Source organism: Gopherus flavomarginatus, chromosome 2, assembly GCF_025201925.1.
Source record: "Gopherus flavomarginatus isolate rGopFla2 chromosome 2, rGopFla2.mat.asm, whole genome shotgun sequence".
NCBI lineage: Eukaryota > Metazoa > Chordata > Testudines > Testudinidae > Gopherus > Gopherus flavomarginatus.
The window spans coordinates 1,471,300-1,485,485 of NC_066618.1; the positions used below are offsets into that span (position 1 = coordinate 1,471,300).

General features: G+C 53.8%; 1 protein-coding gene and 1 long non-coding RNA gene across 6 annotated transcripts; one reads left to right on the plus strand and one right to left on the minus strand.

Moving 5' to 3' along the window:
• Positions 1–538: 538 nt before the first annotated feature.
• Positions 539–12,687, minus strand: LOC127045831 (oocyte zinc finger protein XlCOF6-like). Of its 5 annotated transcripts, none has more exons than XM_050942513.1 (4): positions 12,427–12,657; positions 10,737–10,863; positions 10,251–10,364; positions 539–2,868 (listed from the first exon to the last, which is right to left on the minus strand). In XM_050942513.1, the coding sequence occupies exons 1-4, from the start codon at positions 12,448–12,450 to the stop codon at positions 815–817; spliced, it is 2,319 nt and encodes a 772-aa protein (XP_050798470.1). In that variant the 5' UTR covers positions 12,451–12,657; the 3' UTR covers positions 539–814. The 5 variants fall into 5 exon arrangements, with proteins under 5 accessions (XP_050798470.1, XP_050798469.1, XP_050798468.1 ...); XM_050942512.1 differs by lacking the exon at positions 12,427–12,657 and adding an exon at positions 11,321–11,801 and having other exon boundaries at positions 539–2,865; XM_050942511.1 differs by lacking the exon at positions 12,427–12,657 and adding an exon at positions 11,321–11,801.
• Positions 12,688–13,199: 512 nt separating this feature from the next.
• LOC127045961 (uncharacterized) lies at positions 13,200–13,966 on the plus strand. The gene is made up of 2 exons (XR_007772877.1): positions 13,200–13,668; positions 13,848–13,966. It is a non-coding gene; the product is annotated as an uncharacterized LOC127045961 (long non-coding RNA).
• The last annotated feature ends 220 nt before the right edge of the window (positions 13,967–14,186 follow it).

The window sequence follows — 14,186 nt, forward strand, 5'->3', positions numbered from 1 at the left end:
TACAAGGACACACTGATCCCCTTCTAAAGAGAAGGACAGGATGACAGGGTGATGGGCAGAAATGTCTGATGTACAAGGTAAAGCATAGTCACTAATCACGTCGGAGGGGCAATACGTAACTGGTTTGTATCAGTGTATAAAAGAAGGGTCACAGAAGGGGTGTCTTTGGCCAGCCGAGGGGGGAATGGAAAGTCCTGCCGCTCACTGAGCTGGTCCACTGTTATGGGCATACATGTGCTAGTGTACCTGTAGACACTGATCCGGGGAGCTAGGATCATGCTTCGTCGACAATAAACCTGGCTAGGTGCCTTTGCTACAAAGCGAGTCTTGTGCTCTTTGTGGGCAGTTCCATGGTGATGTGCTGGGTCGCTAGCTGCACCCTGTTCTGTTCTCCCTTTGTCATAACATAAAAAGGGACATTCAAAGGAATTAAAAAGTGGCAAATTGAAAACTGATAAAAAGGAAAGACTTTCACACAGGGTGCAATTAAACTGTGGAACTCATTACCGCAGGACGCTGTTAAGGGCAAGAATTTAGAAAAGGTTAAAAACATTTATTGAACAAAGATATCCAGAGTTATAATTAATGCTAACAGATATTTTGAAGGGATATTAAACCTTGTACTTCAGGGTTTAAGCAACTTTCTAATGATTAGGAGGAGACCTAATATTGGCCAGGAGTGGGGGGGCAGATTATCCTACATTTGCCTAGTATGCAATTCTTACACCTTCCTCCGATGCATCTGATGCTGCTCACTGTCAGAGCAGCTGGGCTGGTGGGACCTTGGGTCTGATCCAGTGTGGTCATTCCTGCGTCAGTGGGAGTCTTGCTGGAGTATGGGCTGGGAAAGCCCTTCCAGATTCGGGCTGGCACACGCGAGCTGCTTCCACCTCGTGTGAACTCTCTGGTGTTTTTGCAGCGTCCCCTTGGTGGTGAAGCCCTTTCCACACACGGTGCATGTGAAGGGCCTCTCCCCCGTGTGGATCCGCTGGTGCATTTTGAGGTTGCCGTTGGTGGTGAAGCTTTTCTCGCACTGGGTGCAGGTGAACGGCCGCTCTCCCGTGTGCACTCGCTGGTGCGTCAGGAGGTTGCCCGGCTGCGTGAAGCATTTCCCACACTGGTTGCACATGTATGAGCGCTCCCTGGTGTGGATTCTCTGGTGCATCGTGAGGTCCCTGTTGGAGACAAAGCTCTCCTTGCATTCAGCACATGCAAAGAGTCTCTCACGCACGTGGCTTTTCTGGTGCGTGCTGAGCGTGCCCTTCTTGGCGAAGCTCTTCCCGCACTGACAGCAGGCGAACGGGCGCTCCCCCGTGTGGCGCCGCTGGTGTGTCAGCAGATTCACCTTCTGAGTGAAGCTCTTCCCACACTCTGCACACTGGAAAGGCCGCTCCCCCGTGTGCACCCTCTGGTGCAGTTTGAGGTTGTCTTTCCTGGTGAAACGTTTCCCACACTCAGTGCACGGGAACAGCCGCTCCCTGCCGTGTGTCCTGCCATGCACTCTGCCATGCACCTTCAGAATGGCCTTGCTGATGAAGCGCTTCCCACATATGGGGCAGGAGAATGGATGTTCTCCCATGTGCAGCCTCTTGTGCAGTTTCAGAAATTCGTTCTGAACGAAGCCCTGGCCGCACTCGGTGCACATGAAGGGCCGCTCCCCGCTGTGCAGGCACTGGTGCATTCTGAGGGTGGCCTTGGCGGTGAAGCCTTTTCCACACTCAGTGCACATGAAAGGCCGCTCCCCTGTGTGGATCCACTGGTGCATTTTGAGGTTGCCGTTGGTGGTGAAGCTTTTCTCACACTGGGTGCAGGTGAACGGCCGCTCCCCCGTGTGCACTCGCTGGTGCGTCAGGAGGTTGCCCGGCTGCGTGAAGCATTTCCCACACTGGCTGCACATGTATGAGCGCTCCCTGGTGTGGATCCTCTGGTGCATCGTGAGGTCCCTGTTGGAGACAAAGCTCTCCTTGCATTCAGCACATGCAAAGCGCCTCTCACGCACGTGGCTTTTCTGGTGTGTGTTGAGTGTGGCCTTCTGGGCAAAGCTCTTCCCGCACTGACAGCAGGCGAACGGGCGCTCCCCCGTGTGGCATCGCTGGTGCGTCAGGAGATTCACCTTCTGAGTGAAGCTCTTCCCACACTCTGCACACTGGAAAGGCCGCTCCCCCGTGTGCACCCTCTGGTGCAGTTTGAGGATGTCTTTCCTAGTGAAACATTTCCCACACTCAGTGCACGGGAACAGCCGCTCCCTGCCGTGTGTCCTGCCATGCAGCTTCAGAATGGCCTTGCTGATGAAGCATTTCCCGCATTCAGGGCAGGGGAACGGATGTTCTCCCGTGTGCAGCCTCTTGTGCAGTTTCAGAAATTTGTTCTGAACGAAGCCCTGGCCGCACTCGGTGCACATGAAGGGCCGCTCCCCCGTGTGGATCTGCTGGTGCATTTTGAGGTTGCCCTTGGTGGTGAAGCATTTCCCGCACTGGCTGCAGGGAAACAGCCCCTGCCCCGTGTGCACTCGCTGATGCATTTTGAGGTTGCCCTTCATCGCACAGCTCCTTCCGCATTCAGGGCATGTGAATGGTTTCCTTCCTGTGGGCTCTCCCTGCTGGGCAGTCAGGTGTGTCTGATCCTGCTGGCTGTCCTGTTTCTGCTCTGCATCCTGTCTCTGTAGCAGTGTTTTCTGGGGCCTGGGGAGGGGCAGGAGTTTTTTTTGCATGACATTTCTCTGCTGCTTTTGTGATTTGCTCTGACTCTTGCATCTTTGCTTTTTCCTGGAGTGCTGGTGGAGGTCCCCTCCGGTCTGTCCTGGGGATGTCTTGGGAAGATCCAGGGTTCTAGTACCTTCCTCATCATCATCCTTCATCTCACCATCTGCTGCAGAGAGAAAAGCCCTGGTGTTATCTCCTGAGCTAGTGACCAAGGGAAACTCCTGCAGTTCAGCACAACCTTCCATTCCCAACTGCAGCCCAAGGAACCAGTCTCTTGGAGAAGCCTACAGAACCACCTCCCTGCCCTCAGCTCCTGGGAAGCTACCCCCTTTGGGGAGTGGTTCCACTAACTACAGAGAAGCAGGTCTCAGCGCTCCCTCCAGCTTCTGTTGGCAAAGACACAGCCAGTGGGAAAAGACGGATTCGACTGAACACGAACTGCTGCCATGAGGCTGGGCTCAGTACAGTCTTCACAGCGCCCCAAGTGGTGGAAATTAGCATTGCTTCCTCCACCAGACTAACGAAGGGATCAGGCCCCAATATGTTACACCCCCACCCCTGGACCTGATCCACAGAGGATGTGGGGCTGTTACAAGCACTGGACCAAGAGCCTGACTCTTTAGCTCAAGCTCTCAGGCCTAAGGAGGTCCCTGGTTCAGCCCCTGGTGTCAGCTGTGCAGCAATGCATTAATGACTCCAAAACGCAGCCATCTGCGCTACAGAGCAGAGGGCTCTAGACACATTTCAGAGGCCCCTGGAATACTTAGCAGTGTCTGTGAACCGTGTCTGCTCTGTGCTGGCGAGACTCTCTGTTTAGACTGATTGTGAAACAGTGAGATTGCTCGGATGGGCCGAGTGCAGGGAAGTCACGAGGGATTGAACCAGAGGGTGGAAAACACCTAGGTAGGGACAGAGGGGCTGGCTGGCTTTCACCAGACCCGTCAGCCTTAGGTCTGATCTACACTACAGAGTTAGCTGCCTTACGTCAATCTTATTTCGACCTAACTGTGTAAGTGTCTACACTACAATATTCCTCCTGCTACTTTAACTCGTCTGCTACACCAACCTAATAAATCCACCTCCACGAGACACACAGTGCTTAGGTTGACATGGTGACAGTGTAGACACTGTGTTGCCTATGTTGACTTTAATGGTGTCCAGGAAGTGTCCCACCATGACCGTTCTGGTCACAGTTTTGAACTCCACCGCCCGGCAGCCAGGTACACAGGTAAATACCCCTCCCCTTTAAAGCCCTGAGAATTTTTGAAATTCCATTTCCTATTTGCTCAGTCTGGAGAGTTCACGTACCAACTACCCAGCTGACCATGCCAACTTCACATGGCAAACACGCTCCAGCCTGGAGCAAACGGCCGATGTGGCTCTCCTGGGTCTGTGGAGAGAGGAGGTGGTTGTGCAGGCACAGCTCCGATCCAGCTGTAAGAACTTCGACATCTATGGCCAGATTGCTCGGGACACGAAGGACTACGATAGGGACACACAGTAGTGCCACATGAAAATCAAGATGCTGCAGCAGGTGTACCAGAAGGCCAGGGAGGCAAATAGTCATTCTGGTACAGAGTTGCAGACATGCCGCTTCTACAAGGAGCTGCATGCCATCCTCAGGGGAGACCCCCCCCTCCAAATGCTCTGGGGATACTTCCGGGGAGCTAGAGTCAAAGGCCATCTGATTGAACCCCAAGGATGAGGTCTTGGAGGAGGAAGAGCAGGAGAAGTATGGAGGACAGGTGACAGGGGGATCCAGTGTCATGACAAGCCAGGATCTCTTTTTGACTCCTAAGCATTCCAGCCGCTCCCAGGAGTCCAGCACTGGTAAGCGTGATACAGGGGAGGGAACCTCTGGTAAGTACTCAGGTTATGTCTACACTACCGAGTTAAGCTGACGCGAGTGACGACGACAATCATAAACCGCTATAATTACATTGATTGTGCATGTTCACGTCGCTCCTTGTGTCAGCAGAACACGTCCACAGTTGGTGCTCTTGCACCAACTGTGAAAGTAGTGCACTGTGGGTAGCTATTCCACTGTGCAACTCGCCCCCTTCTGCAGCTAGGAGTTGTGGGAAGATGAAGTGGATTGCAGTGCATCGTGGGTGTGGGCTCAACATCCCATGATGCAGTTTTTTCTGTCCCATCCTTCCACTGGCTTCTGACTATGTTTCATGCCATTTTTTAACATCCCCTGTATGCTGTGCGCCTGCCATCTCTGCCTGAAAGCATGGATCCTGCACTGCTCTTTACTCTTGCAGTCAGGGTTATGAACTCAATGTGGCTGATCTTGCAGTATCTCATGAGCTTTAAATCTGAACAGGAATCCATGGTACCTGCCCTGCTGTGTGCCATGAAAAGAAACAACCCCAGATTACTTTCGGCATTCACGAAGCAGCGGCACACAGGGGACTGTTGCCATTGAGCTCAGGAAACAAGCACTGTGTGGTAGGATCGTATCATTATGCAGGTCTGGGATGATGAGCAGTGGCTGCAGAACTTTCGGATGTGCAAAGCCACCTTCCTGGAATTGTGTGCAGAGCTCGCCCCAGCCCTATGGCGTAAGGACACCAAAAAGAGAGCTGCCCTCTCAGTGGAGAAGCATGTGGCGATCACTGTGTGGAAGCTGGCAACTCCAGACTGCCACTGGTCAGTTGCGAATCAGTTTGAGACAGGAAGTCCACCGTGGGCGTTCCATTCACGTAAGCGTGCAGGGCCATTAACTGTATCCTGCTATGGACTGTGACTCTTGGAAATGTGCATGAAATAATAGATGGCTTTGCAGCAATAGGATTCTCTAACTGTGGCGGGGCGACAGATGGAAGGCATATCCTAATTTTGGCCCCGGACCATCTTGTGGCGGAGTACATCAATAGAAAGGGCTACTTCTCTATGGTATTGCAGGCGCTTGTGGATCACTGACATCAATGCGGGGTGGTCCAGGAAGGTGCACAATGCATGCATGTTCAGGAACACTGGCTTGTACAGAAAGCTGCAAGCAGGGACTTTCTTTCCAGACCAGAAGATTCCAATGGGAGATATTGAAATGCCCAGTGATCCTGGGAGACCCAGTGTACCCCTTACTCCCAGAGCTCATGAAGCCGTACACAGAAAACCTAGACAGCAGCAAGGAGCACTTCAAGAATAGGCTGAGCACATGCAGAATGGCTCTTGAATGTGCATTTGGCAGATTAAAAGCTCGCTGACGCTGCCTTAATCACAGGTTAGACCTAAAAGAGGAAAATATTCCAATGGTCACAGCAGCCTGCTGTGCGCTGCATAATATTTTGAGGCTAATGGTGAAAATTTCCCCCTGGGGTGGAGTGTGGAGGCGGATTGCCTGGTAGCTGATTTTGAGCAGCCAGATACCAGGGCTATTAAAAGGGCACAACGGGGAGTGGTGTTACTGGAATCAGGGAGGCTTTGAGGCACCATTTTGCCAATAAGCTCCAGTAATGTGTCTTTCTAGAAAGCATTCTGCCATGCTTGGTTAACTTGCCGCCTTGAATGAAAATGTTGATGATTGCTTCCTGACCACGATGTGTAGTCTGCAAATGTGCCAACTGCCACTGTGTATTAATTCCAGCAGCAACCACGGTGTGTAGGAGACACAAAGAAGGATTATCTTTCAGAGAGTATTTTTTTTCTTAAACAGTAATAACCAACACAGAGAAAATGCTTTGTTGAAAAGGACATAATACTGAGAGGAGCACAGTTGTGATGGAGGCTCTCATAGCTGTGTAACTCCAGCTATCATTTGGGAAGCTGTGTGAAGGGTGGAATGAGAGGTACTGTGATGGGCAGGGAAGGCAGATGTAAGGAATATGTGGGAGGAGTCTGGGGAGGACATAGCAAGCAGTTCTGTACAGTTGCAGGGTGTGTGTGTCTGAACACGCATGTGTTCTGCCTGTTGCATGATTAGGGACTTCAACATCTCCGTTTGCTCCTCCATCACTTTTATCATCTGCTCCTGGACCACTAAAATTTGCTCTTGGCCCTGCTTCCTGTCCTGCCCATCTATTTTTAAATTTTCATTAACTGTCTCCTTCCATGCCCTGTATTCTTGATCTGCAGTATCAGAGAATTGGAGCACCTCCAAAAACATGTCCTCCATGCTCCTCCTGGATCGCTTCCTTATCTGGCAGAGTTTCTCCCCCAGTGTGTAGGGGGTTCCCCTAACGGCCACATCTGCAGAAGCACAATAAACAGAGGCATGACTGTTAGTGCACTCATAGCACTGAATCTTTGGAGCACTTTCTCACTGTCCTTTGGCAAGCACACAGCTGAGCAAGTGCCCTAAACCTGGTGAGTTGGGCCTGGGGAGAGGGATAGAGTGGTTAAGATGGGGCAAAGGGTCTAGGCAGTTTAAGGGGATCACGGCAAACGACTAGGGACAATACTGTAAATTCTCCCACCATTTTCCATAGGCTGGGGTCATTGACGCCAATGTCGCACTTCTGAGAGCAAGCAAAGATGCATCTCCTGCATGCATGTGGCTTCAGACTGGTCCCTATGCTGGTTGCCTATGTGCCACTTTGCTCCCTGCACAAGTTATTGCCAATTCGTGGGGGAAAGTTTCCTAGAGATCTCTCTGGAGGATTCCCATGAAATCTCTGTGTGCATTAACGCTGTTCCACAGGGTCCCACTGCGTAGCTTCACGGGGGACAATGAAGCAGACGCCAACACAGCTAGTCTTGTACATTTCTATCCTTTAACCCACTTCTAGCATATTACGACACAAAGGACAGCTCTACCTCACGTAACCAAACAGTATCAACTCAAAATGAGCACTTTGGGTGCAGGAGCGGGATCAAGGCAGGGGGCTGGTGTGTGAGAGGGAGTCAGTGTTGCTGAATCTGGAGGGTGCTCACCTTCGGCAGCTCTCAGCCAATGAGAGCTGCGGAGCCAGCATTCGGGGTAAGGCAGGGGCAGCACGCAGAGGTGCCTATCTCCGCCCTCCCTTAGGAGCAGCAGGGACATGTCGCTGCTTGTTGGGAGCCACCTGAGGTGAGCGCCGCCTGGATCCAACATCCCGCTCCACACCCCAATCACCTTCCCCAAGCCCCCTCCCACATCCAAACTTTCTCACTCGCACCACGAACCCGCTCCCGCATTCGGAACCCCTCCTGGCTGTTCCTCTGCCTGGGAGTGGCAGGGACATTTTGCCACTTCCGGGAAGACATGTGGAGCCGGGGAGCCATGTGGTGCCCTGCGCCAACCAGACTATAAACCAGACTTTAATGAAGCTCAGAAATGCCAGTTTCTAGAGCTTTCCAGTTGGTGAAGTGCCAGATGATACAGCTTTTACTGTATTATACTGTATTGTCTTTTTCTTTTTGTCTCTGCTGCTGCCTGATCGTGTGCTTCTGGTTCCAAACAAGGTGTGTGGTTGAATGGTCAATTCATAACTCTGGTGTTCGTAACTCTTAGGTTCTACTGTACTTTTCCCTGTTTCTTTTGGGTTTTAATAGGTATGTTTGCATGGATGTGAAATAAAAGTCCATTTATGGAAACTTAATTCACCTTTATTTGTCTCCAACATGACAATGGCTACAGCTAACATTCAGAGATAATAGCAGTAAGTGCATTTGCGATGTTATATTAGCACACACGACACTCGTTACAAGGTTCATATGAGGGTAAAAGCAAACGATGCTAGGCACAGCACAGCACCACACATTACCATGGTTCATTGTTAAAATGCGCCTTCAAAGCCTCTCTGAGACACACAGCTCCCCACTGAGCTCTTCTTATAGCTGTGGTATCTGGCTATTCAAAAATCAGCAGACACCCGATGCACCTCTGCACTCCACCGCTGCAGAAACTCTTCCCCTTTGCTTCACAGATATTATGAAGTGCACAGCAGGCAGCTATGACCATGGGGACACTGTCTTCACTGAGGTTTAATCTCATGAGTAAACAGCACCAGCACCCTTTCAAATGGCCAAAGGCACATTCAACAGTCATTCAGCACCTGCCACGCCTCTTGTTGAAGCACTCTTTGCTGCTGTCGAGGTGGCCAATGTATGGCTTCATAAGCCATGGTAGAAAGGCGTAGGCTGGGTCTCCCAGGATCATTACTGGCATTTCCACATCCCCAGTGGTAATCCTCTGGTCTGGGAAAAAGTCCCTGCTTGAAGCCTTCTGCACAAATCTGTGTTCCTAAAGAGGTGTGCGTCATGCACCTTCCCTAACCAGCCTGCATTGATGCCGGTGAAACAACCCTGGTGATCCACCAGCGCTTGCAATACCATGGAAAAGTATCCCTTTCTGTCTGTGATGTACTCCGTCGCAAGGTGGTCTGGGGCCAAAATAGGGATATGTGTCCCATCAATGGCCCCCCTCAGTTTGGGAACTCCATTGCTGCAAAACCATCCACTATTTCCTGCACATTGCCCAGAGTCACTGTCCTTTGTAGAAGGATGCGATTAATGGCCCTGCACGCTTTCATCACAGCAACACCCATGGTGGATTTCCCAATTCCAAATTGATTCCCGACTGATTGGTAGCAATCTGGTGTTGCAAGTTTCCACACAGTGATCACCACTCACTTTTCCACTGTGATTGCCACTCTCTTTTGGTGTCCCTGAGCTGGAGCGAGCTCTGCACACAGTTCCAGGAATGTGGCCTTGTGCATCCAAAAGCTCTGCAGCCACTGCTTGTTATCCCACATCTGCATAACAATATGATCCCACCAGTCGTTGCTTGTTTCTCAGGTTCAGAACCAGCAGTCTGCCACGTGCAGGTGCTCTGTAAATGCCAACAGCAATCTTGAATTGTTTCTTTCCATGGCACTCAGCAAGGCAGCCTGCAAGGAACGGTTATACTCCTCGCAGCTCTGGAAATACTGCAGGATCAGACGTGTTGTGTTCATAACTCTCAGCACAATACTGAAGAGCAGCGCAGGATCCATGATTCTCACAGAGATGGTGGACACACAGGCTTGCCAGAGAAGTGTGTGAAATGTAACAGGATACCCATGGAATGATGGGGTGGAGAAAACTGTACCGTGGGATGCTGAACCCATATTCCATCTCACCCCTACGTGATTGTTTCTTGCCCATGAGGCACTGCAAACCCTTCCCAGAACACCACGCACCAGATAGTGGTGAGTTGCACAGTGGGATAGCCACCCCCAGTGCACTGCTCTCTGTGTCGATGCAAGCACTGCTAGTGTGGATGCGCACTGCAGACACAAGGAGCGTAGTGTGGACACACAACAGTGGTTTAATTCCTGCGGCGGCTGTACATTGACGTAACTTAAGTTGACTTAATTGTGTACTGTAGACAAGGCCTTACTCCACTTTAACTCTTCCCATAGGAATAACCCAGTTTTGACAGCTCTCCCATACCTGCTCAGACCCCTTGCCATCTTCCCTGCCCTTCTCTGGGCTTTTCCAATGTCACCTATGAGTGGTCACAGCTGCCTCCAGGGCCCAGGAAAGCCAGCCATTTGAAACATTCTTTGTCCCAAACGGTTTCTCTGGGTTTGAGCCCATCCCTCCATCTCTCCCCCAGCTCTTGGCGTTTTCATGACTCACCTGAGCAGGGGTTCTGGGCTGTGCTTCTGTCTTTCCAGCCCCAGAGATTCCCTACACATGGCTCTTCCCCTCGCTCCATCTGGCAGATGATCTCAGGCTTGACAGCAGGATGCCCTGTGCAGGGGGCAGACAATTGCAGCCTAGTGAGTGATGAACTCAGGATGAATAGGGTTCCTGGCTGCGGCTTCACCCTGGCTTATGAAGAGCAGTTTGTGTTCAGGTCTATGGGCCTGATTCTGCAGTATCTTTACTCCACAAACAGTCCAGCAAGTAAGCACAGACCCCTGAGAATCTCTGCTGTCCAACATAAACCCTTCTAGCTACAGGGCCAAGAGCCCTCGGGGATGGGGCAGGGGGGAGAGCACAGCATTTCCAGGGTCTGAGATTCTTCTGAGCCTCAACGAAATGTGCACTGACCTGCTCTGACATCTCCTGGCTCTGTCCCAGACCCCTGGCCCTGAGAGAAGAGTGGGAAAGGAGCCTCACCCAATGAAGCCACCAGCTCGTAATTCTCCTTCATCACATCCCGGTACAGCTCCCTCTGCCATTTGGCCAACGCTGCCCACTCCTCCAGGGAGAAATAGACCGCAACGTCCTCGAATGCCACCGGCCCCTGCAACATTGCAAACTCCTTCGTGAAGCACTGGGAGAGCTACCGGGGAAACCCACCAGGTGGCTGCTAGGAATTCGCATTAGGGTCCTAGGTCAGGAACTCGCACTGGTTCCAAACCCCTTTGAAGTCCCATCCTCACTCTGCCTGCACAGGGGTCCACTGAGCCCCAGGTGTCTTGGTCTCTGGATGTAAATCTAATGCATTTAATAATTATTAATAATTAGCACTCACTAATTAGTCCTCTGAATGACGAGCTTGGACAAAGCTCTGGGGGGTAAAGCTGGAAGGGAGGAGCCTTTTCACGCCTGGCTAACCCTGCTGGGAGTCACACACTATGCTAGCCTGCCTTGTCTGCGGCTTGGGAAGTTCCTCCTTGGTGGACAAGGTGGCATGTGCCCCAGGGTGAATGAGGAGCGGAGCCAGGGCGTTGTGTCGGGCAGAGAGAGGAAACTCCCACTTGGGATGTGGACCAGCGTCCACCAGAGGCTGGTGCCAGATTCTTGAATTGATTTTGTTTGTGCCCAGAGCTGGACCCTGATCTCAGGAGAGGAGAAATCCGGTGCTCGTCCATTTCACTCCCGCCCTGTCCCAGCCCCCCCCGCTGCTTCCCCTGGGCAAGGCTGGAGCAAAGCCCCCACTGACATCATGGCCAGAGCCGCAGGCCCCAAGCCAGGAGACATTAAAACCACCCTGCCCAGGGGCATCTCGCCCGCCCTCCCAGCTGTCAAGGGGCTCTGGGGTCAGGCTTCTTTCCCCAAAGCCGGGCTGCCCAGACACAGACCCAGGAGCTGGGGATTTCAGAGAAACACGAGTGTCCTGAGACAGGTGCTGAGAGAACTGCCAGCGCCCCTGGAACCCAGAGACCGGCCTGGCCTTGGGGGCTGACTGGGCTCCTCCAGCCCGGGGGGAGGGGATCCCCCCATCTCCGCTCCCCTGGACTGGGGGTTCTCCTCACGCTGACGGGCAGGCCCCCCCCCCCGAGATCCCCCCATCTCCACTCCCTGGGGGTTTTCCTCACACCGACAGGCAGCCCCCCCCCATCTCCGCTCCCCTGGACTGGGGGTTCTCCTCACACCGACAGGCAGGCCCCCCCCAAGATCCCCCCCCATCTCCGCTCCCCTGGACTGGGGGTTCTCCTCACACCGACAGGCAGCCCCCCCCGAGATCCCCCCCCCATCTCCGCTCCCCTGGACTGGGGGTTCTCCTCACACCGACAGGCAGCCCCCCCCGAGATCCCCCCCCCATCTCCGCTCCCCTGGACTGGGGGTTCTCCTCACATTGATGGGCAGCCCCCCCCATCTCCACTCCCCGGGGGTTTTCCTCACACCGACGGGCAGCCCCCCCGGTGCCCCCCAGCGCTCCTGCCCCAGCTAAGATGGCCGCGCCGAGGCCCGAGACCGGCTGCCCCCAGGCAGATGGCGGCGGCGGGCGGCGGGGAGCGGCCCGGGACCCCCGGCTGAGCGGGGCGGGCCATGGCCCTTCCCGGGGCTGCGGGGGGCTCTCCGCGGCGCCTGGGTCACCGCCAGGGACACGTGGGCTGGGGCTGCCCGGGGCCGGCGCTACCTGAGCGGAGCCTCCTGCGCCCATCGCCCTGGCCTCGGGCCTGGGCCCGCCGGCCGCGCCCGCTGCCCGGCCGCGGCTTTGTATCTGCCGCTCCCGGCGGCTCCTCCGGCAGGAAGAGGCGGGCCGGGCCGGGCCGGGCCGGGCCGGGCCGGGGGAGGGGCAGCGGAGTCGGACCCCGCCGCCTCAGAGCCGCTGAACTCGCTGCAATGGGACCGGGGGCGGGAGACCCCCTCCCCGGGCACTGCCGGACCCTGCTCCTGCAGGCAGGGCCCGGGCCTGGATCCCCCCCTCCCGTGTGCCGCGCAGGGAGGCGCTGGTGCCTCCACCCCAGAGCTGGCTGCTTCCCAGCAGGGCATCGCTGGGCGTGCCAAGTGCTTCGGGGAAACGGCCTCCTGAGTGACGGGAACGAGAGCCCCCCCCCCGTGCAAAGCAACCGGAGCTGCACCGCCCCCGCCCCGGGACAGCGCCCCCGGGATCACCGGCCCTTCCTGGCTGGCTGCAGACAGCCGCCTTGCACCCAGCGGGGCTGTAGCCTCACACCCCCCCCCGCTCCTTGGGTCACCCGCTGGGGCCGTGCTGGGAGCTGGGCGCAGGGGGACAGACTGGCCCTGCTAGGCAGGAGGTCAGACAGTGATTTCTGGGCCCCATCTAGTCCTAAATTCAGGCAGCAAAGCGCTGGCTGGGCACTTTGAGGGGGGTTGTAGGATCATGTAAAAACTAGCGGCAGGCCTCCCCCCCCCCCCCCCACAATAGTTTACAAGCGGCCGGGGGGCGGGCAGTACACCGTACTGCTCACCGACACAGTAGCCTGAACTTTTAAACTGTCTTTTCCTTTCTACCTCAAAGCAGAAAAATCTTGCTTCAAACCAGTTTTTACTGAACTGATAACAGAGTGCGGGGCTTGACAACCTACCAATCAAGTGTTAACACGCAAGGGTCTTTGTCTGAATGTGTATAAAAGGTTTGTGAAATTTGTGTAAGACAGAGTCTTTTGTACCAAGGTACAGGCTCTCCTTTCTTCTGCGAAATAAAGCAATTTTCCTTATCCCTGTCAGGCTGTTATTGGCTCTCAGCTCGGCAAACTCAATATTTCGGTAACAGTTTCTGGCCACCCCAGACGGGACTCTCCTAGCTCGAACATCGGACTCCGGACAGCTACAGTGAACTAGGAGCAGCGCCACTGGGATGCTTAACCCCTCTTCTTCACTTCTCCGCAGCCCCTGGGGTTCGTGCTCCGATAAGGTGAGCCCTAATAGGATAAGAAAATACTATCTGGTTCTGGTTGGGGGCCGGCCTCTTATCTGGTTCTGGTGCACTGTCTGGTTCTGTTCTGTTTAACCAGTTACTGTTGTTTTTCTGCTGTATACATTTGGGCGTTAGGTGTGTGGGTGGAACTAAACCTCTCGTTTGTAATTCCTCAGGGTGAAAGCCATTGCGTGCGATGAAGCTCTGAGGTTGAGTTGAGATCCTTTTGTCCTGTCCCCTGTAGCGGTCAGTGTATAGAAGTAAAAAAACCTAAATTAAACAGTAATTCCCTCTGCTCTCTGTGTAATTCTCTTTTCTGTTTGAGTGTCAGCAGACAGATGGGTGGGTCTCTGGGTAAACCCTCTAAAGGGGGTTGAATTATATGTTAAGTAAATGGCCTTTACCTGGTGTTCAGAAAGGAATGTCAAGAGGAAATTAAATAGTTAAACGCCAATGGGCCATATGTTTTTGTCCAGGTGGCAAGCCTCACGAGGGAGGACACAGGTAGTCTTGTA

Bases quoted from the DNA above. Each gene is read 5' to 3' on its own strand.
- LOC127045831 (XM_050942511.1), bottom strand. From the start codon at position 11,434: ATGGACGAGCACCGGATTTCTCCTCTCCTGAGATCAGGGTCCAGCTCT. The intron at 10,864-11,320 runs GTGGGAGTTTCC...GCAATGTTGCAG, and splicing joins GACGCTGGTCCACATCCCAA to GGGCCGGTGGCATTCGAGGA. The intron at 10,365-10,736 runs GTGAGGCTCCTT...CCCCCTGCACAG, and splicing joins CGAGCTGGTGGCTTCATTGG to GGCATCCTGCTGTCAAGCCT.